Source organism: Prionailurus bengalensis, chromosome C1, assembly GCF_016509475.1.
Source record: "Prionailurus bengalensis isolate Pbe53 chromosome C1, Fcat_Pben_1.1_paternal_pri, whole genome shotgun sequence".
In the NCBI taxonomy this organism is placed as follows: domain Eukaryota; kingdom Metazoa; phylum Chordata; class Mammalia; order Carnivora; family Felidae; genus Prionailurus; species Prionailurus bengalensis.
Window position 1 is genome coordinate 208930630 of NC_057345.1, and position 24737 is coordinate 208955366.

Below are 24737 nucleotides of genomic sequence, written 5' to 3' on the forward strand. Positions count from 1 at the left end.
ACTATGTTCTGCCCCTCCCCCTGCTTGCCCGCGCTCTCTCTCTCAAAAGTAAATAAACATTAAAAAAAAAAAAAGTTTGGTCTGGCAGAGAAATGAGGCCCTAAACAGTTAGTGATGATTATGGCGAATGCCGCAAAGGAACAGCACCGGGTACGGTGAGACGACTGCAGTCGGTGGGCAGCACACAGCACAGCTCAGGGAAAGCTGCCCAGAAGCTGAAGCTGAGACTTAAAAGGATAAGTAGGAGCAAATCACGTAAAGAGAGGAAACATTCTGGAAACATTTCCAGACAGAAGACATATGTGAAAATTTCAAGATGAGCCACACAAATTTCAGCAGGGCAGTAACTTGATCATGTGGCTTTCAGATAATAACTCCAAGAGCAACACGGAAAAGAAAATAGCAAAGGACACAGTGAATGTTCTAAGACTAGTTACTGAATACTCCGAGAGAGAAACGAAGGTGCTTTCATCCTGGGTAGTGAGGAAAGTGGAAAAACTGCAGATTGCAGAAATCCGTGAAGTAGAGAGAACGGGGAAGATACTGACAAGAATAATTCCCAGGTTTCTGGCATAGAAAATGGAATGATCAACAGGTTCATTTGAAAACGCCTATTTTGAAGTAGCTCTCAGACAACAAATACAAAGGTAGCCATCAACTTGACAAACGAATGTACCAAATCTCAATCTCACAGAACGAGGCTAGAGATGAAATGTGGGAATCATGTGCACAGAGGCACTAACTGGAGCTATGGTAGCAAACGAGGTATGCCAGGAGGAGGAAAAGTCTGGGTTACTACACCCCAAGAAGGCCTCCATTTAAAGGGCTGAGGAGAAAGAAGAGTAAGTACTTGAAAAGAAACAGAAAGGTAGGAGGCACACCAAAGGAGTGCCAGGTCACCGGAATTAAGGACCCAGCACACGAGAGGAAGAGCGAGCAGCCATCTGTGCCAAAGGCCGCTGCAAACAGTCAAAGAGCAAGAGCAGTATTCACAGTGATCTCTGCCTTCAGAGATGTGCAGACCTGGTGATTCTAGTCAGAGCAAGGCGGAACAGCACAGTTGAGGAAGCAGGTGGAACTGGAACGTACCCAAAGTGATGAAAGATGAGAGAAGGGAGACGGCAAGTGGCGACCCTGAGAGGCAGTGCAGGAGTCCAACAGAAAATTTAGTAGAATTTTATTTTGAGGATGTGAGTGGCCTGAACATGTCTCATGCTGATGAGTAAGACTCAGTAAAAAGGCAGAGCCCTGAAAATACTTTAGGTTTTTGACAAGGTAGAAAGGAATGTGATCCTTAGCACAGGAGGAACACTGGCCTTTAACAGGAGAGGAGACACTGCCCTCCGTTAAAACGGGAGGGAAAGAAAAAAACACAAAAGGGGAGAAAATACAGACAAAATTGTAGGTAGAACGGTAAGAACCGAACACGGGTTCTACCCGATGCTTCTTGCTCTTTCCCCTGGGAAGTGGAAGGCAAGATCATTTATTTATCAAGAGCGAGGAGGCCAGCAGGAGAGCTGAACGCCTGAGGAGAAGTGGAGGGAAAAGACGACCGCTGGACAGTGTGAAGGGTCAACTGGAGGTCCGTGACAAAGGACAGACAGTGGCACTGATCCACCCCGTGTGGGGTTTCCTCCAGCAGAGGCCCAGGAAAGGGAGCTTGCTGGGTTTAACCAGGGTTGAGGCACTATCAGACGGGTCTGATGAAAGAAGGGACAAGAAATACTAATCCTAGTAAGTTGTGACGGAGCACATGACACTGCGGTCCAGGTGCTGTAAGTGCTATATGCATGAATGGCACCTTCTAGCCTCGTGGCTACCCTACCCGGTGAGTACAACAGTATACTCGTTTCATAAATGAGGAAGCTGAGGAATAAACTAATTAGTTTCTGGACTGATGTTATGGTCACATAACAGGATTCAGGCTTGAGATTTCACTTGGGAGCCCTCTCCCCGCGCCCCCCCTACCCCAAAAGGGAACTGAAAGAAAACAGAAGTTTTTAAAATAATATTATGTCAGAGTGGAGGGTGTGTATACTATTAAAATCTTCTTTTATCAATAGAGTAATGGACCATGAAATTACAAGTGGTTTTCTAGCTTAGTGTTTGTGTTAAAATTTAAAGACTCCTCAAATCCAGAACTTAATGAGACTGTGCAGTACAAGCTAACTTGTTTCACATTTACATCCCAGGCAGTAGGATGGATGTTTTCACAGGTGATGTCATTTACCTCAAACTGTCAGCACAAGATGAATCTATATCCTGAAGAGGAAAATGAGGCTCAGAAAGGCTAAACGATACGTTATACCTTTTAGCAAAGCCCTGAAAAGTGAAGTGGCCTTTCCCTGCCCGTCTTGCCACTGAGCCCCAGGAAACCAGGGCTCACAGGCCTGACTGGACTCTGCGCAGAACGAAACACTTCACGGCTGTTTGCTCTCGTGGGAACTTCTTTCCAACCATCGCTTTACTCTATCAAGTGAAAGAAACTAGGCCACGCTCTCACCACTATAGCTAAAATCAAACTAAAGAAGCTGAAAATAAAAATTTGAAAAGCAGAGTAAAACCTGAGAAGAAAATCTTATGTCCAATTCCCAAATATAAACACTAAAGCAACAAGAAAAGCCATCAGACTTGATCATTCTGCAGTGACACAATAATTAAGCTTGATGAATGCAGCTCCCTACCATGAACACACCAAGGTAAGAAAAAACTTGGTTGTTTAATCTCTTTGAAAGTTATTAAACAGCTCAAGTCGATGTTTTCCAAATTGTCTTGCTGAACAAGATATTTTTCTTGACTCATAAAAACATAAAACAGTCGCAACAGATAAAAAATGGAATATGTATCTGAATAACATATATACAGCAAAGATTTACTATGAAGTCAGCAGCTATTAGAGTGCACTTATTACAAAAATATTTGTATAAAACGACATCCTCATCACTGAAGATGTAAGGACATTATTAAGTTTTAAAAACTTGTAAGAGAATACTCAGCTTTCATCTGTCTGCTCGCATTCAACCAGTTACTCAAAAAGAGATGTCAGTAAGGTTTTCAGTATTTTCCATTTTGAAACACAAAGTGCTAGATACTGAGAAAACAAAATTAAATCTTTCTCTTTCAGTTTTCCATTCTAATCATTAAATATAAACAAGTAAGATTTTAGTTCACACAAGCTAAGGTAGGTCCTTGCAAAGGAAATATGTTTTATTTAAAACAACAACACATTCCACACTGACCTGTAGCATCCAACTAAATGTGACAGAAAGACACCGTGTTTTGAAATGGCTAACTTCTAAAGGAAAAACAAAAAAGCTCTACTTACCATATACATTAGTATGTCTCTAATCATCACCATAGCTGTTTGATGATCATTCCAAGCTTGATTTAGCGTTTGAAGAAAGTTGTTATTCAATGAATTTAGTACATCTTCTCGCACCTATTGACAGAAGAGTTCATTACAGTTTGTTGACACGCCTACACGCTCTTGTACGTATACATGTACATATCTGTTCAATAAAACAAAGTGGAAATCTCCCATTTTCAATCAAAGAAACACATATTACACCAGTGGAATTATTTTAAGCTCTAATATTACCTCTATACAGACAATTAACAAATGTGTCGTGTAGTCCAGACCCATCTCCTGACCTCCAGAATCAGAAAGCCACCTCCTGGGCATTTCTCAACCCTCCAACAACTTAACATCACAGTAAGAATAAAATGCTAAATACTGGTAAGGAACTACAGGGCCCCACATAACTGGCCCCAGGCTACTGCTCCAACTAAATTTCCTACGATGCCTCCCTTTCCCCATCTTTATAGAATGGTTGAGAATGCTGACTTTGGAGTCAAACTACCCGGGCTCAAATCCCAGCTCCCTGACTAGCTGTGTCACCTTGTGTTAAGTTATTTCAACTCTGTGCTTCAGTTTCCTTATATGTGAAATAGTAGCAACACACTTAGAACAGTGCTTGGCACTCTGAACACTGAATGAGCATCAACTATTAACGCAGTGTGCTCCAGCTACAACGGAGCCGCACACAGCAACCGTGCTCTGCCCTTTCTTCTGCAGCTTCACAGAGCTCACGCCCTCACTTCTTTCTGCTCAAGTTTAACCTCCACACAGAGGTCTTCCCCGACCGCCCTATTTCAAACAACAGCCTCTATCTCCACTCTTAACCCTAAATTTTTCCTAACAGTACTTGTCACTACCTACTCTGTCACATATTTATCCGTTTAATGTCGCGCTCACTAAAACGTAAGAACGACGGCAGCACGGATTCTGACTTCTCTGTGTGCCTCCCACACCTCACAGTGCCTGGCACCTGTAAGACCCTTTACTTCATTCACCCTGCCCTTGAACACCATGATCCACCTCCAACACCGTAAGCTTTTTCAGGATATCAGCCTTTGCACATCAAGTTGCCCGGAGTCTGAAATGCCGTCCTAATGCAATCCTGCTAAGACAACTCAGCCGTCAAGAATTCCTTCCCACCGTCTACAAGCATACTGCCACCTTCTCTAGTAAGAGGTTCCGGACCACTATTTCCTGCCGTGTGATCAGTCCAAGGGGAAGACTGCGGACTAGAAAACGGAATGCGGACTCTGGTTCTAGCTTTATCATGAAGAACCAGTGTGCCTGTTCTCTAAGTTCCTACAACACTTTGGGACCACACTGCCAACCTCTCAATCATTCACACCCAACCAGTCCTCTGTGGTCTAGCTCAACTCCCAACTCCAGTGTCAGCAGACATGTTCTATCCCCAAACATCTGCAGTAGTGGTTAAACATTTTTAGGTTGGGGAGAATCTGAAGTCATGGTGGTCTGTGAGAAATGATTTCATATGTGTGTTGACATATACAGAGACCTATCAACTTGAACTATAAACAGTAAATAAAATGCCATCGTGTGTTAGCACTAGTATAAACAAGTATAAGCAAGTGGTTGGAAGTACCAAAGACTGAAAAAAAAATACATGAAACACACTATTCCCAACAGACGAGAAAATAAGTTCAAACTGAGAAAAATGCATCTATCTTTTCTTCTACGTTAGAGGAAAAATGGTCATTAAGAGGTTTTAGTGAGGAGACAGTATGTCTGTTCTACTCTACGTGTCTTATGAAAACCACTAGCCTATACAACGTTAATTTAGAATTTTATTTTATATATAATCTTTTCTTCATAAGACTAAGTTCCTTGACTTCAACACATATCACCCATCAATATTTGGACTATATCAAAAGTGATAAAACACTCATGTAGGTTCGTAGACAGTACTGTGTTAAATAAATACATTTTTGTAAAGTGGGTAACGTATCATTTATTTCAACTCATTAAGTCTACCACTTGTCAGATGCAAATTCCCAAGGTAGCTAACGGTAGAAAAACTACAAAATGAAAATACACCTATTTATAAAATTTTTCACCAAGCTTCATATTCGTTCACTGAAACACTAAATTTTGAGTAGCAATTAAATTAAAATCATGACAATGCCAGAGAAATCGTACTATATGACAAAAATAAAATGTCTGTATTCCAAACATCAGCATATCTAGCAATTAATTATTCTTAAGGACTTAAATGAACTTTGGTATGACCCTTTGTTATAAAATCAAGTTACACTTAAACTGTATTAACGTCACCCTAATTTTGGAATGCAAAAATGTGCTTGGTATATCTGTTAGATGAATGAAAAACTTGCCAATTAAAAATTTTAAGGTTATTTAAAAAAAGATGTTTCCTAAAATCACTAACTTATATACACTTTAAAATAAAACATACCAAGTACTTAAGTAATATTCGTATTTCTTGCTGCCTTTCAACAAAATGAAAAATGTGATCAATGAGCACAATGTGTCATAAATTATAAAACTGCTTTATTTGCATACTTCAAAAACTTATCCTGACATATCAGTAACAATGAATTTTACTTAGCAGAAAATATCTGCTATTAAGTTAATTTTGTTGTATTTCATTTGTCTGTCTACTACTGAAGTGAGATGTGGCCATGGATCTGCTTTGGCCAATGACAGAAGCAGAAATGATTCATCACTTCCACATGATGTAAACTTTACCAGCTTAATTTTTAAGTGTAAAGTTCGGCGGTATTAAATACATTCACAATTAGCTTTTATAACAGGACATGGGAGTTCTAAGAGGTGTCCCAGAAGATCTGTTTTTCAGACATACTCTTACATTTATTTTTGAATGACTATGCACACACAAATACAGATATGTGACTGGAAGACATAAAATAAATGCCTTAGATACACTTGCTGCATTCTCCTCTTATTCAGATCACTCTGTGAGCAAAAAAATTCTTCTTCTAATGCTGCCTCAGAAAAACGTTTTTCTACTGAGACATGAAGAGTGAGCAAGTATTTGTTCAAATACATACCATAAAAAGGAGGAAGGAGATGAAAATTCAACCTTTATGAAGATTAAAATGGGGTTCTTAAAAGAAGGTATGTTTGTACATAGGTCAAAAAACACATTAAGTGGGGAAAAAAAGACTTAACCCTTATTTTACAAATCGTTAACAGAATACAGAAAATTTGAAATAAAAAGTGGGGTCAGTTTCTGTGTGAATTAACACTGTTCGTCTCGCTCCCTAACACACCCCTGCACTGGTTTTTGCACCAGCGAAGGCAAGCAGGAAGGAAGCCTGCCGTAGAGGTGGTCCAGTCCAAAGTGGACCTGCAGCTCAGGTATGTGCAACATTGTTATGTAAGAAAAGCTACATGAAGGTTGTCCAGATGAAGACCTGGAATTTGAAGTGTGAGACAAGGAAAAACAAGTAACAAAGTCATGAAAACAGAGAGTAGGATGGGACCAGCTGACAAGGCTAAAATGAGCAGTTGAAACCTGATGGCTGTTCATGGCCCTTGGCCTTGCAAAAAGCAAGATACAGACAGCAGTCAAGAGCAGCAGATCACAAACCTGACAGAGGATTAGAATCACTTGAAGAGCAACAGATTTTGCTGAAGAGAATGAGATGACAAGACACATACTGGGAGAAAATATCTGCAAAAGGCCTATCTGGCAAAGGACTATTACACAAAACATACAAAGAATTCATAAGACTCAACAAGAGAACCCAATCTAAAATACTGGCAAAAGACCTGGCCACCTCACCAAAAAGATAACCAGATGGCATACTGAGAGATATTCAATCTCTGATTAAGAAATTGCAAGTTGAGGGACCATCTGGCTGGCTCAGTTGGTGGAGAGTGAGACTCTTGATCTTGGGGTTGTGTGCTCAAGCCCCAGAGATTACTTAAAAATAAAATCTTAAAAAAAAAAAAAGAAAGAAATTGCAAATTAAAACAACAATGGGACATCCTTTACGCATCTATTAGAATGGCCAAAATCCAAAACACTGACTACACTAAATGCTGAGGTGGATGTAGTGAACAAGCTCTTCTACTCATTACTGGTGGGAATGCAAAATGATACGCAGTCTGGCAATTTCTTACAAAATTACATGTACTCCAACCATACGATCCAGCCATGATGCTCCTTGGTAGAAGTACCAAAGGAGTTAACAATTTATGTCCACACAAAATCCCACGTTCAGATGTTTACAGTAGCTTTATTCATAAAGTCCAAAACTTGGAAGCCATCAAAATGTCCTTCAGTAGGTGAAACAATAAACTGTGGTGCATCCAAACAATAGAATATTCTTCAGTACTAAAAAGAAATGAGGCATTAAAGCCATGAAAAGAGATGGAGGCACCTTAAATGCATATTATCAAGTGCAAGAACACAATCTGAAAAGGCTATCTAACGATATCACTCCAACTACATGACATTCTGGAAAAGGCAAAACTAAGGAGACAATAGAAAGATCAGTGGGCATTAGGGTGGAGGAAGAGATGAACAGGCAGAGCACAGAGGATTTTTAGGAGAGTGAAACTATTCCGTATGGCACTACAATAGTGGATACATTTCATTATACAGTCACTAAAATCCACAGAATGTACAACACCACGAGTGACCTCTAATATAAAATATGGACGTTGGGTGATAATGATAAGTCACTGTGGGTTAATCATTATAACAAATGTACCACTCTGGTATGGGATGCTGATAGTGGGGGAGACAGTGGGAAATATACAAAATGTCTGCACCTTCTCCTTAATTCTGCTATGAACCTAAAACTGATTTAAAAAAATAATAAACTGAACTTCATCAAAATTAAAAACTTCTGTTCTGAAGACTGTTTAAACAGTAAACAAGCTACAGAATGAGAGAAAATACCAAATAATTTGTATCCAGAATAAATCTCTCACATCTCTCTCTATATAGAGATACACAGGGAGAGAAGAACTCTTACAACTCTGTAAAGAAAGTAAACAATTAAGAAATGGGCAAAAGACCTGAATAGACACTTCACCAAAGACGTTATATAAAGCAATTTTGCACGTGAAAAGAGATGTCCGACAACACTGGCCATTAAGGAAATGAAACTTTTAAACATGAGACACCACTACGCACCCATTACGATAATGGCTAAAACAATTAACAATACCAAGTATTTGCAAAGATGCCAAGCAACTAGAACTCTTCTTATATACATTCCTAGCGGGAATACAAAATGGTACAGCCTGACAGGAAAACAGTTTGGCAGTATCTTATGAAGTTAAATATTCACTTGCCATATGACTCAGCAATCCCACTCCTAGATATTTATTCTTGAGAAATGAAAACTTCTCTTCACACAAAATCTATATGTGCATGTTTACAACAGTTCTCTTCATAATCATAAAACACTACATACAACACATAAATGGATATGTAAACTGTGGTACATTCATACAATAGGATATACCATTCAGCAATGAAAAGGAACAAACTACTGATACATACAACACCTTGGTTCAATCTCAAAATAATTATGTTGAATGAAAGACATTGGTCTCAAAAGGTTCTAGACTGTTGTTCCATTTACGTGATATTCTTGAGAAAACAAAACTATAGTGATGAAACAGATCAGTGGTTGCCAGGTACTGGGGTGGGAGGACGATGTGATTATAAATGAATAGGAGTGTTTGGGGTGAAGAAATGTTCTGTACTGATCATGACAGCATTTACATGAATCTATACATGGGCTAAAATTCATAAAACTGTACATAAAAAATAAAAGGCTACTTTTATTGATATTGGCTTTTTAAGAACTTGCAACAATTATGATTCTCAAGTTAGACCATTTTATTATTATATACCCTAAACATAAGCTATGATGCCACAATGCTTATTTTTAAAACTAACTTGAGAGGTGCCTGGGTGGCTCAGTCAGTTGAGTATCCGACTCTTGATTTCAGCCCAGGGTCATGGTATCGAGCCCAATGTTGGGCTCTGTGCTGAGCATGGGGCCTGCTTAGGATTCTCTCTCTCCCTCTGCCCCTATCCCCCACTAGCATGCTCTCTCTAAAAAAAAATAAAAAAATCATCTCTTAAAAAAAAAAAAAAAAACAACTTGAATGCCAAACAATGAAAGAATTATTATTTTGAGAGTGTAAACCTATGAATGACTCTGGAATAATTCATGTTGGCATACTACATTCTTCATTTCTGTGAACATAGCTTTTCCTGTCCTTTTAATTATATCCTTAGCAAAGATTAAAGTGGAATTACTAAGTCAAAAGAAAATGTTTATTTTTCAACATTGTGATAAAATCTGTTCACTGATAAATTAATGCCCAAGTTGCAGGAAACACATTCTCAAATCAATCAAATTACTGGCAAAAAGGAAGAGAAGGATGGAAAGGAGGATGACAGGAGAGGCCAGCAGGCATGAGCAAGACCTCTAAACTCCCAGTCTTTGCCTTGAGTTTTCTTAACCAAATACCTTCATGGATTGACAAGGAGGCCAACCCTGGGCCAGCAACTCTTGGCTAGTTGGACGTCAAAGGACATTAATGATCTCACAGTTCCCCTCACCCTCTAACAGCACTAGTACCCGGCGGGGGAGGGGGGCGGGCACACACACACGCGCGCACACACACACAAATTAAATCATTAATTAAGATTTTTTCGCCCTCTGTAAGTTTCAATGTCTGGGCAAAATCCAAGCCAGCCAATCCTAATTAAATATTTAGATGACACAAAGAAATTCATCAGCTAACACTAATTATAAAGATTTTGGCTGTGAAGTCCGCTGAAACTAGAACTGAGCCATATCATTAACGATGATATGAACTACTGAAAATGAATGACTTCCTTCTTAAAAGTCTCAAAATGCAGGACAATTTCAAATACAGACAAATCTCTGAAGTACGGAAAATTGTATTTAGCACTATCTTGCATTGAAATACACATTGTGTATTAGAAACACAAAATGGGTCATGGAGCACATGCTAATTACACAAAGAACATTCTAAAAATATCACAGAGAAACTCTAACGTTAAAAGCTGTAACCTCCTAGAAATCTGTCAGATTTTAACAGTCACCCAAGAGTTAAAACAATCAAATTAGTATTTGAAAACAACTTTCCAGGGAAGTTAGTAACTAGGACTTTGAATAAGTTACTTAACCTATCTGGTCTAGAGCTCCTCTCACCTGTTGTATCACTGGGGTTGACAAGAACAATGGCATTCACATCCTGCTCCACTAAGATGTCTTAGTACCACTGCAGGGCAGGCTCCATTTCACTGAGCAAATATGATTTATATTGGTTTTGTATGATTTTAAAAGTGGGGCTTCCCACTGTTTGGAAAAGAAAAAAAACCCTGAGAGCCACAGGACCTGCTAAAAAGTACCTCTCTGGCTCTAAATTCTAAAACAAATATTGCTTATCTCATCTGACTGAACTATTTACATAAGTGTGCAACATTTACATGATCACAAAATAGCGTTTAAGTTCCCACTTAACAACATCTGAACTTTTTCAGAGTCCCGCACACATGATTTGAGGGCTTGTCACTTTACAAATTTTACCAGTTAGGGAAACCCTATTTTTCCAAGGAATGTCATTAAAGAGTTATTCTTGAAGATCTCAAAAACCTTTCAACCACACCAGAGTGATGTGATATAAACCTGCAATAAAAGTGGCTACCTACAAGAGTGATCTCCAGAGAAGCCAAACCATGGAGTATAGAAGACATGTCTCTTAATCGGACAGTTTTAAAAAAGCTCCACAGCTCTTCCCTTTCTCCTGAGAATTCCTGAATTAAAAGATTAAAAATAGCGTTATGTTTTGCTATGTTTATGCAACAGTTCCACAGAGCGAATAGTGGCAACACCGGAGTGCAGAGGCTGGAAAGCATGCCTGCCTGATGCAAATTACAGATCCAACACTTAATAGATACGTGACCGTGAGTAACTTAATTTCTTTGTGCATCAAGTTTTTACAAGAGAGGAACAGTAACAGCACCTGCTGCAAGGAGCTGTTGTGTGGATAAAATCAGTTAATATACAAATAATGCTTATAACAAGGCCCAGCCCACAGTAAATGCCATATAAGCATTTGCGAATATCAAAATGTTACTTGTATTACATATTCATATTATTAGCACAGATATTTGATCTTGCTATTCTATAAATGTCCACAGAGCACTGTCATCGTCAAGATTCATCATCATCATCACCTGGGCACTTATTAGAAATGCACAATCTCAGGGGCGCCTGGGCGGCTCAGTCGGTTAAGTATCCGACTCTTGGTTTCGGCTCAGGTCATGATCTCACGGTTCGTGAGTTCAAGCCCCGCATCAGGCTCCGCACTGACAGCACAGAGCCTGCCTGGGATTCTCTCTCTCCCCCTCTCTCTGCCCCTCCTCTGCTCTGTCTCTCAAAATAAATAAACATTAAAAAAGAGAGAGAAATGCACAATCTCAGATCCTATGTTAGCCCTACTGAATCAGAATCTGCATTTTCAAGTGCTTGAGATTTTGAAAGCATGGAACATAAAACATACATACATACATATGTTTAAATACTTTATACAATTATTTCCTAAGCCTCAATTCCCACTTGATTCTTGCTTTCCTTTCTTCTAAAACAGTTATTTCTCCCTGTAACTGGAAGGTTTCCTTTTATTTTACAGGTTGAGGAACTTGTAACGCAGCTAATATCCTATTATTTGTGTATTCAATATATGGCTGGTGAACAGATGTTGCTCTCTCTCATAATACATATAACCACCTCAGAATTTTGTATTTCAAAGCAAACTTCTACCAAGGTTGGGAGAATTCATCTTAACTTTTGTAGAGATCTTAAACTTTCCAAGCATTGACTAATGACAAGAGATTCCTGAATGATCTAAAGATCACTGACCTTTCAATATTTCCTAGACGGTGTTGTTTCTCATTTTTTCCACTAACTTTTAGAATAAAGGTGGCCGTCTTGATCAGAGGAATCATACCAGTATCACTGACCGAACAGTAAGATAGTGACTACAGGGAAAACTTGTTTCTTGACTGCTATCAGAAGACTTTTCTATAAGTAATTTTACTAATGTATACGTAGTTAGTAATAAAAGTTTAACCATTTTACAAAGAGCACATTACTTGTAATTTTAACATAAAACTCATTCCTAGTGGCAATATTCCCTCACTTGCTCTTTAAGTGTCAAAACGAAGCTCTTAACTCAAAAGGGTAACATAAAAATCTTTCTTCGAACTATCAGTTCAAGTATTTAATGATTACTTCCGACAAACAAACCAGGGTGCTAGCCACTATGGGGGATACAAAATGCATTCAGCCACTTTACAGTCTCTATGGGGGAAGGGAGAAAAGAGGAGCCTAACATTAGCATTCATATGACCTTAATACAAAGTACAGTATGATGCGAAGCACTAGAGAATCACGAGAGGCTCAAAGTAGGGGCACAGAGTGGGAATTAGGACAACATACTTTTTATTTATTTATTTTTTTTTTTAAATTTTTTTTTTCAACGTTTGTTTATTTTTTGGGACAGAGAGAGACAGAGCATGAACGGGGGAGGGGCAGAGAGAGAGGGACACACAGAATCGGAAACAGGCTCCAGGCTCTGAGCCATCAGCCCAGAGCCCGACGCGGGGCTCGAACTCCCGGACCACGAGATCGTGACCTGGCTGAAGTCGGAGGCTTAACCGACTGCGCCACCCAGGCGCCCCGACAACATACTTTTTAATTTCATGCATGAAGAATATCTGCTACATATTTAAGTAACAAACTGTCTAAATTTGGCTTCATTTTTAAAAAATAAATTCACAGTATTATTAACTTAAAAAAATAATACACCTTAGAAAAAGCCTGATTTCTCTTTGAGTACAAAGTAGTACCATGAAAACTGGTACCTTTTTACTTAATGGAGCCCAAGTGTACCACAGAAGGGCATGAATTATCTAACATTTGTAGAGTATTCCATTCACAATGGTTAAAACAAAAGATATGCATAAAAAACCATTATAGCACTATCATAAACTTTGAACAACAGGGCCACTCACAGAATAAGTTGTAAGACATATACAAAGCATGGCAATATGGCAATCAGTCTTTTCGTTTCTTGAGTTAACGTGGAGGAAAAAAGTCCACGGTTCCACAGGATCACACGATCTGGCTGCCAGCAGAATCATCTCAAAAAATGAGAGATATACAACCCAGAAATTACACTGTGCTTTTAAATGGTGAAATACACTCTGCTTAAACAGGGTTTGGATTCAGCAATTAACTTGGGTAGGTGTTAAGTATCACTGCACATGTGGAAGACAAAACAGGATTTGGCAGTTCGTGGATATAAAGCAGGGTTTCCATTTGACTGCTAGTATTCCCAGGGATTCATTTCAATCGACAATTACTGAGTGCCAACTATATGAAGGAGAAGGAGACACGAAGATGAATAAAACAGGTCTTACCCTTGGCTCATCTGCTTATTTTATAATTAAAAAAAACATCACTAGACATTACAACAAGGCAAGAAAGCAGAAAAGGTAGGTACCTGCCCTCACAGTGCTTACAGGCTACTTAACAATTTAAGCGGGAATAGCTGATATGTAACACATGGGTGAATTTACCAAATAACCTAGGCCAAGCTTTAAGCCTGGTGCTCCCCCAACATCATTTCTCTGCCAGTCCTTTCAAAGTAGTAGCTACTCAAGTTCCTATTCCCCTCATATCCCATGGTTGCTATCTTCCTGACTCTCTAATGGTCTCTGTTCCCTACGCTATCCCCAGTAATCTCTTCCTCTTTGGGGATTACTCTATTCCTATTCAAGCCACCCTTCCAAAACATATTCATTAAGGGTTTGTACCTCTAGCTCACAGCCTTCTTCCTCATCATCACCCCAAGCAATATTCAATGAAATGGATTGTTTCTTTCAACAACTTTTCAGTTAGAAAAAAAGGACAAGACAAGATGGCAGGCGAACGAAAGATGCCCAGCAATGAAGCACTGAAGAAGGAATGCCTACTAAATCTTTCGCTCCATCTCCACCCTGGTCAGTCTCTTTTAGAAGGTTAAAACCAATGGTTCCCACCACCCACAGGATAAAACCCAAGTCCCCTACCATGTTTTTCAAGAACGAGTCCAACTAACTTTAACACTCTCATTCCCCAAAAATGCCATCAGACACCTTTTATATTCCATCTACACTGACCATACCTGACTGTGCTCATCGTACCTACCTGCCTTTTTTAACTCACACCATTTTCTGGACTATCGCCTTTGTTCACACGATGAATCTTTAATAATTATTTAAGGCTTGTCGAAAATGACCTCCTCTTTCTACTCTGCCCTGAATTCTTCAGCCAAAATAATTCTCCTTCAAATCTGATTACCTCCACTAAAATTGGGAGAGTCTTGCTGACAGGCATAGTGTCTTAATTATTTTTTTGGCAGATGAAACACAAGAGACTCAGTATCTGTGGGCCTCTAAAATGAAATGTCTTTGCTAAGGAAAATCTTATTCCCGAGTGTTTCTATCAATGTCCTCTTGTAATTCACTGCAATCATTGTATTTATATTTTGAACATAAATGCCATTTAAAAAAAAAAAAACCTACATTCATCCACATTTGCCTAGAAAGAAAAGCACTAAAAAGCTTTCTTATAAAAAAATCAAGTCTGTTTAAATAACTGACTTATAAAATAGTCCAGAGCTTACCGGGAAATACCAACTTCATTTTCACATGCAATTAGTACCCTCACAGAAACACTTTAATTTACTGGTGAATACACAGTATTTAAAAGTCTGGCTCTTCTCATTCTCTCTTTAAAAATGGGAAGAAAAATCAATATATTGAAAGAATAGTTTACCCAGAGATACCATTTTCAGCAAAGGAAACCCTACATACAAAAAATAAACAGTAGTGTGTTACTTCACAGAAAGACTTTTCAATTTACCAAACATACAAACAAAACAAAAAACCTCAAACAAGAAAGCCATTTAAAAATTCAAACTATTCTTCAAAGCTTCAGTTTTTCAAGTGCTGAAGTCCAAAACTTAAGTTCCCCAAAGGCAAGGGCAAGGACCTTTGATATAACGTAAATGCTTATTAGAGGAGTGCCTGGCACATGATAGGTCCTTAGTAGTTTTCTAAATGAATGAAAAGTGAGCGGAAGGAACCTCTAATCTGACTAATCTGCCTTCCTTCCAAAGTAAGATATTATTTGAAAAACACAGGTTATATGGATGGATTTTTTTTTCATTGTGTGGATATAATTCCATTTATTGAACAGTCTATTAGTTAACATTTAGAGAGTTTTCAGCCTTTTTGGCATTTAAATACAATATACAATACTACAATAAACAGCAGCATACTCTTTATATACATATTTAAATATATCTACAGGACGAATTCTTTTTTCTTTTTTTTTCTTTTTCTTTTCTTTTTTTAATTTAAATTCCAGTTAGTTAACATAGAGTGTAATATTCGTTTCAGGAGTATTTAGTGACTCCTCACTTACATATAACACCCAGTGCTCACAGAAAGACTTTAAATGTTCTTTTTAGCAGTAAGAAGTTGTTTCTAGTAGAGCTAAAAAGTCAGTATCTTTTTTGTTCAAACTTTCAAAGCACAAGAATTAGCTCATTTATGAGGCTCCCACATTACTCAATTCTTACTACAGAGTTAATAATTTGAGAGAAAGAGGAGAAATTAAGCATAAGGCTAATTTAAGAAACTATTAAGCATCACGAAATTAGAATAAAATTTTTGCCACATTAAAATAAGAGTTTCTCCCCTGATTTTAAGAAACAATTAAAAATGTTTTTCTCTCTCAAAAATAAATAAACATTTTAAAAAGGAAGGAGGGGCGCCCAGGTGGCTCAGCTGGTTAAGTGTCCAACTCTTGATTTTGGCTCAGGTCACGATCTCACGGTTTATGAGTTTGAGCCCCATGTTGGGCTCTGCGCTGACAGTGCGGATCCTGCTTGGGACTTTTCTCTCTCTTTCCCAAACATAAATAAATATTTTTGAAAAAGAAAATGTTTTTATTCTAAATACTTATAATGGCACAGGAAAGAACAATGGTAAACTTTAAAACTATAATCTTCCTAAGTCTTAATAAACCAAAATTATCAAGACACACAAGCCATTATACAATTTTAAAGCCCATTGAGATTATTAACAAAAACAATCCCAATCTCATTTTATAAATTAATAATCTGAAATCCAGGAGAACGTCTAGTAATTTGTTCAAGACTGTTAGTGGTAGAATTAGGCCTAAAGCCCAGTTCTTCCTTCTTTCTACCCAGTACTTTTTCCACTGCAGCTACTTCTAGGTTATTTATTATTAAATATGGAGTGTTCAGTAGTGGATAAAGAAGAAAAAGAAGTCCTCAGTTACTTTACTATGAGCTTAAATTAAAGGCTTTCTGTCAAGTTTAAATCCCAAACAGCAATCTTCTAAAAGATGACTCCAAAAAAACCCAAACCCATTAACATCTTAACAATTTTGTCAGCTACACCTCAATAAAGCTGAAGGAGGGGAAAAAAAAATTAAAAACAGGATGGTTCTAACCTTACCTAACCCTGCCCACAAGTAACAGAACTGACTGGCACTACACTGAAATTTAAAGTAATCTTTAGGGGCGCCTGGGTGGCTCAGTTGGTTGGGCATCTGACTTCAGCTCAGGTCATGATCTCACGGTTTGTGAGTTCGAGCCCCGCATCGGGCTCTGTGCTGACGGCTCAGAGCCTGGAGCCTGCTTCGGATTCTGTGTCTCCCCCTCTCTCTGCCCCTCCCCTGCTCATGCTCAGTTTCTATCTCTCAATAATGAATAAATGTTAAAAAAAAAAGTAAATTAATTAAAAAAAATAGTCTTTAGCCATTACACACACACACACACACACACACGCACACACACACACACACGCACACATATATACACACAGACAAAATGATTATGAAAACCAAAACTGCTAAATAAATGTTGACATTAAATGATTTTATAACTTAAGGTGAGAGCTGAGTCTTAAAGTACCTGGCTATTTTTCAGTTTCCATTGCAATCCTTAAATCTACATGAAACATTTAAATTCCTCAGGGTTAAATCTGAAGTCCCCATTCGTTCTCTTCTGTGTGAATTTATCTACTTCCAAAGCTTTATGTAGCATCTACATGCTCACAATTCCCAAATTTACATTTCCAGTCAAAATTTCTCAGACAACTAGACTTGCATATCCAATTTCACTGGCATCTTAAGATTAATATATTCAAATGGAAACTCCTTTTTCTACCCCAAACCTATGTTGAGAAAAACAGAAACACCTTGCTGTTCAAGAACCAAAAACCTAGAAGTCATCTTGGATTCCTCCTCCTCATTCCCTACACAATCTATTCAGAGGTAACAATCTTTCTATATTCAAAGTATCCTGAATCTGAAATGTCTCTATCCCCAACGTCACTACACTCGTGTAAATCACCACTATCGCTCACCTGAATTACTAGATTACTCCTTCCTGCTCTGCTCACTTCAACTCTTGGGCCCTCTGATTTAGTCACCACATAGCAACCAGAGTAGTATTTTAAATATCTGCATCAGATCACGTCTCTGTCTTGCTTAAAATTCTTGAATGACTTCCTAATGCACATATAATTAAGTATGAAACCTTTACACCATGGTTTCAATGCCTCTCTCCAAACCTCATCTTGTCCCATTCTTCCCCACTGCCAATACTTAATTCCCCATTCACAACAGGCTTTGTTTTCAATTTCTCTATTCCAGGGATTGGCAAAGGATGGCCTGCTGTCTTTCTAAAATAAAGTTGTACTGGAAAACTGCCACATCCATTCATTACATATGGTCTACTGCTCCTCCGGTGTTACAACAGGAGAGGGCTGAGGGACTGCCGACGGAGAACATACGGCTCAGGAAGTTGAAAATATTGACTATCTGGTCCTATAAAGAAAAAATATTCTACAGCCATCCCCTTTGCCTGGAATGCTCTTCAACCCACTTTTGTCACGAGCACCTTCTCACTCTTCAAGTCCCAGTCTAAACATCGTTACAAGTATTACTTACTCAGAGACCCCTTTCTTGGCCTACATAGTTACCCTCTTCTTTATCGCCACAGCCCATTTTCTTCACTATGTTTTGTAACTAAACATTTGTTTACTTGTTAATCTGTTCCATGTGTGCAGGGATCAAATGCATCCCAACTAATTTTTTACACCTAAGTCAGAGGTAGCAAATAACATTCAGTTTTGAATGCTGAATTCTGTACTGATAAACCTTATGTGGATATTTTTGAGGCTTTAACAAAATGATCTACAATTTAAAAATCCTTAAAATTAGAAAGTAGCAGAACTTTTTTTTCTCTAGTATAACCATGAATTTAAAGTTATTTTATTTAGAAATAAATGTTAAAGAAAAGCCAATCTCTGTGAATTCTGAAATGTTTTCATATTTTCTAAAATAAGACCAGAATTTTTTCTTATGGCAAGGCACAAGAGCCATATCACACCCTAAGTTTTGCTTTGTGGTCTAGAGAAATCTACTGAATTCCTTTGGATCTCAGTTTCCTCAAAGGGACCATTCTTCCAGACCTAGGAAGAATATACTAACCAAGTAAGAGAAAAGCATTTAGCTTTTCTATGTCGGCTTCAATTTTGAGAAATTACTTCTAAAGCCAATAATCAGTTACTTTCATCTCAAAGAAGTTCCTCCATTCATGTGCTCTGATAGTTTACTTATGCCACTCTGCTTTACCAAAGATATTGCCCCGATGTTTACTATTCTCATCTTAAATCCAGGGTACTAGCAACTATGATAAACCAGCCCCAATTCTCCATAAAAATGTATTTCATCTGAAACCTTCAACATTAAAAAAAAAAATAGGTTCTGGCTGCCTATACCATAGCACTGAAATGTTCACTTGAGTAGGAAATAACTTTGCTTGAAAAAAAAAAAATGTTACTGCTTACGCAGTTCGGCAAACTGCTAAAAGCACAGTGAACAAAAAAACCCCTGATGACTAGACCACACAGTAAGGCTTTCAGAACCACAAAAAGGAACACATTCTGTGAGACTTAAGATGGTTACTTTGATCCCACAGAACCCTAAACCATTCTCTCACCTTCCTGTCGGAGAATTCAACGTACAAACAGGTAACAGCAATTTTCGTGCAAACTACACTTTTGCACATTATGTTAGTAACATTCCTAAGTCCCATTTGGTAGAAAAAACAGAGATTTCCTGCACCAGGGCACATTAAGACTACTGTATAATGGCCCTGTTCGTGTCCCCTTCATATAGTAGTACTATATTTGTGTGGTTAAGAGTAAAAATGAAATAAGTTAAGTAGAAAACCCAAAAATGAGCACAGATACTAGCAGAGGTTAAAAGACTTAATTCAGCTGAAATAAAGAAATGAATTCTGAGATAAACTAGTATTGGTACATCTCCTAGTCAGAAATTGCCTAGTTTAAACTTGTCAAATGAGTGTTTGTCAAAGAAAAAAAAAAAAATCGACGAACATGTTGAGATGCTGGTGATGTATCATTAATGCCTATGTAAGAGAAATAAAAAGAACGTGGCATATATAATTTCTTCAGCACAATTAACTTGACTGCATGTTCTCTGGAACATATTATAGGGAACTAACTGCCTATATTTCGAAGTAACAATTAACCTTAGGTATGGGACCACCTTAAGCAACTCACAAATATGCTGAAACTCTTACAGTTAGCAGAGAGTAATGTTCACATGACTTCAATTTCTACCTAACCATGTTTCAGAGTTGAAAAATCACTTAAACACGGATTTTCCACTCCGGTCTCCCCTCCTCTCCTTGCTTTTTGGAGGAGCCAATTCTCAACACAGCACATAACTACAGATGTTTTTCCCGCATCTGTGCCCAAGCTGCAAAGCAGCACTTCAAGACAAACAAAAACGGCAAATCGCACCTTCAGGCCAACTCCTACTGAGCTATCTTTTTCCTCACTTGCCAATTTCTTAGTATATGCCCAAAAAGGGCTACTCCGAGTCTCTTCATCACGTTTCCAGAAGATGCCCAGTTTAATTATTAGATTTGTAATAGTTTTAGAACTAAAGAACCTCAGGAGATATTACTGCCAGCTCCTTCATTTTAATTATAAATAAAGCAAGAGCTAGAATTTAAAGGACTATGGCTTTACAACACTGAGGCAATTTACTTGAATCCCCTCATTTTCAGTGTGTTTACTGCCTCTTGATCCATTCATTATGCCTCAGGAGCAGATCTACAGAGAAGTCAAGGGCTCAGCCTGAAGCCACACTGCCTGACTACTGTTCCAGCTAGGCCACTTACTAGCTATGTTCATCTGGACAAATCACTAAGTCTCTGTGCCTTGGTTTCCCCACTTGTAAAACAGAGGAGAATCGTAGTATCTGGCTCATTAGTTTGTGACCAGGAACTAAAACATGTAAATGCACTAGAACTGAACCAAGCACACAGTCACTACCATCATTCACCATGGAATCTCTGGCAAATGAGAACGTGCCTCTGTTCTACCGTTAATTCTCAGTCGTTCTCAATTCCGCACTCTCTCCACATCCAAGAACTCCGATGCTCCAGTCTTCTCCCCTTCAACGGCTTGAAGCAAAATTCTCCCACTCCACATTTCTTCTTTCTTTTGATGCCAAGTTTCTTAAATTAGACTTCTTCATTTCCCACACCTACGTACCAGTTTGTTTTTGAAGACTTGTCCTTTGGCTCTGGGATTTTTGTTCTCTGGACTCTAACACTTAGTCCTCAGTACGTGCTACCACACGTCCAATCTCGATCTCCAGTTCGGAGTTCCTGCTCAAGCTCTAAACCTGTATATCTCTAAACACAATTCTGTGATGATCTCACACTCAATTTCCCTCACATGTGAAATGATCTCTAAGGCTGCTTCCAACTATAAAAATCTCTAATATTACCAAAAACAAAATTTGTCACCTCCTCAATCTATTCATTTCTAGCCTATCGCTTTACTCAAAAATTTCCAGGTTCTCCCCTGGTTCTAGCAAACAACCTCCCAATTCTACATTTATATATCATTTTCATCCTAATCTTCTTAAAATATTCTGTCACATTATCATCCACTTAAAAATTTCCAAAAAAACTCCACTGTTAAGTCCAAATTCCTTAGCTTGACATTCAAGTCTTTCTCCAATCTGTTCCCAAACCACCTTTGCAACATTACAATCTATTAATCCCCACAAATTATTATATACCTCAAATTCTTATTTACCACCTTTAGTACACATCAGGTATACCAAATTTATTATTTCTGTATAATCACATGACATCTGCCATCCTGGAATGCCTTCCACATTGTTCACTTATATCCCAAATTTTTCACGGCTCAGTTCAATTTGATATCTTCCCATGAAATCTTACAGCCCAGGATAATCTCTCCCTCATATGAATTCCTAAGCCATTCACTGCTCATTCAATTCACTTGCCACTTAATTATATAACGCCTCACACTGGTATCCAAATGTCTGCATCATCTCTTACATCACAGTAAAGGCAAGGGTATCATAACCCTTCGCACCCACTGCATTTTCCTAGAAAGCTGTGGAGAGCAGGCACTAAAAAAACCTGTTGATTGCATGAACACCACAATCACTTTGCTTCTTGAAACACTAGCTACCTGCTTACATAATCCCATTTAAGAGAAAGAAATTATGGAAGGAATAGTAGAAACAGAAAGTGACTATTTTGTAACCACCATAGTTACAATGATTCATGCAAGAATCATCAATGGATGCTAAAACCATCACATGAAAGTTTCTTGGGGAACAGGATATTTATACAGTCTCAAAATATATCTGAACAAATTACTTATGAATTACAAAGGGAAAAAAGGTACCTTCACAGTGGAGAAATCTGGCGGACACCAAGTGATCAAAGTTAACATCACCAATAATGGGATAAACTGACATCATGTGCCTCCTGATGTGATGCACTGAGGACACAACATCACTTATTATTCCTGCCAAAAATGCATAACCTGAAACTAGTCATGAGGAAACAATCAGACAAACCAAAAACCGAGGGACAATCTACAAAACAACTGGCCTATACTCGTCAAAAATGTCAATGTGCTGCAAAACAAAAAGCTGAGGAACGGAGTGTATGATCCTGGATTGGATCCTGGATCAGAAAATGAACTGCTCTAAGGACATCACTGCTACAGAGGACAACTGATGAATATGAATGTGGACTGTATTTGATAACAGTATTATAGTAATGTTAAACTGCCTAATTTTGAACATTGTTCTTTGGTTAAGTGAGAGAATTTCCTTGTTCTCAGGACAAACATCCCAGAGTATTTGAGGGTAAATGATTTTAAAACTTATTCACTAATTGTTCAGTAATAGTAATATCAATAATAGTAATAATAACAAGTATCAACAGCAAGATTGGCAAAATGTTAGCAACTGTTGAATCTACAAGAGATCACTGTACTATTTGGTGCAACTTTTCCATTTCTTTTCAAAATAAAATTTAAAAAACGAACACCCTACTACCACACAAAAACTTTGAGAAGTTTTTATTTATCTGTGGTATTTTACATTTCATCAGACAATCTTAAAAGCAAGACATACTTGCAATAGAAAAGTTTGCTTTATATAAAGATTTATTCTAAAAAAACAAAAACATCATTTTAGAACCAAAGAAACATTTTCTAATTTTAATAGCCCAACACTAATTTATGTTTGTTTTTTTTTTTTTAAAAATTCATGTTCGCTATGGAACTTGGTTAAAACAGAGTCAATTTCAACTGGTGAAAAGTCTTAGACGATATTTTTTAAACACTGTAGCTTTATTCCTTTCAAGTATACAGAGGAAGTAGAGAAAGCTAAAATGGGCTGACTGATTAAGCATTTCAAGGAAAAAATAATGATCTGTAAATCACACATTAATAAACAAGCATTTATAAGTTAATCAAAGTCTGTTTCCTTAATAATGACTACAAAGAATGTATTTATCATAAATCACAAATTTCATCTTCCCTCAATTATCAAAAATTGTGACTTAGCTGGTTAGAAATTCGGAGTGAGGTTTTAGAATACAGCCACTAGTTATTATTTCTCTAGGCTTCCTACAGCCTTTAAAGCTAACACTGCTAGTCACAGTACTATATAGTATATAAAGGATTTTCTAGATTCCATAGAATTAGCAATAGTCCTTTAAGGTTGGATACCTTATTTATGAGATGTTCGGTAACAACTTCTCTTAGTCCAGTGTAGAGCTTTTCTCCGTGTTTATGCAAAACCATTGTATAAGCATTTCTATAGAGCTCCTCAAAACTAAGACCACTGTTATTCTTACGCTGGATTTCTTGAATTGCATTTTTCAGAAGGTCCCAAATGCTGTTTACATATTTTTCATCCATGGTCATCTGTAATATCCAAGAGAGACAAAAAGACAAAAAAAAACACCAATGGTTGAAAATCTTTCTGTATTTATCCACAGAGTAATTATTTTATCATATGGCTAGGACTATAAATCTGCATTACTTAATAAGGATGTTAACAGTCTGTTCTAACAAAAATTAAAAAATACACATAAGAATAGTTTTTAGAGCTGACAAAAGCCAATTTTTTAAAAAATCCTTAAGACTTTCCTCCTTTCTTACATGCATCAAAACCCTCCAATTTAAATGAAATCATAATCCCCGATGTTAATACCTGGCTTTAGCCAAAAGTGTTAAGACATCCTTCCCTTAGTTTATTTAGTGGAATACAAGCTCAGAGAGATGCTGAGACAGAGTTCCCTAATTAAAAACAAAAAAAAAACGAAACTGAGGACATGAACACTATTTTCCTCTCCTGAAGATTTACAGAGCTCCTTAGCAAATTAAAGATTGGAAGAAGACGTGCAATTAAAAACAAAACAAAAACCCCACATTTTCTGTTTAACCTAGGATTCTCTTATTTTCTTCCTTTCCCAGTTCAGATTCCACAGTCCCATCATTTGTAGCTACCTTATATACACCCATGAATCACTTGCCCCTCTCCCCTCCAAAATACTTACCATTCTAAACCACATCTACCCACCAACTCCTCACACTCACCCATATGTGTAGCTGAGAGTAAATGAGTAACACACACACACACCCATATTCAATAGGTCTTGGTTTAAATTCATAACCACTAACCACAAGTGGGCCCAGAGTACAACCCCACCATCCTACATTCTAGACTGTTAACTCTACCAAACAGCTGATTTTACACCATCTCCTTCATCCTCACTCTAGGATAATGACTTGCTTCCTGTTCTACTGAGAAAACAGAAACAATCTGAAGACACAATGCACAAACCCCAACCATAT

At 37.8% G+C, this 24737-nt stretch overlaps 1 protein-coding gene across 3 annotated transcripts in view; it reads right to left on the reverse strand.

Annotated features, from left to right (window-relative positions):
* The window catches only part of CUL3 (cullin 3), a 96741-nt gene that overhangs the window by 51261 nt on the left and 20743 nt on the right, over positions 1 to 24737 (reverse strand). The window contains exons 2-3 of one of the 3 annotated variants that reach the window (XM_043577987.1): positions 23607 to 23804; positions 3326 to 3439 (exon numbers count right to left, since the gene is read on the reverse strand). In XM_043577987.1, coding sequence (XP_043433922.1) covers positions 3326 to 3439; positions 23607 to 23804 — 312 coding nt within the window. Of the gene's footprint in view, positions 1 to 3325; positions 3440 to 22268; positions 22332 to 23606; positions 23805 to 24737 lie in introns of those variants that run through there. The other 2 variants (XM_043577989.1, XM_043577988.1) reach the window with 2 other exon arrangements.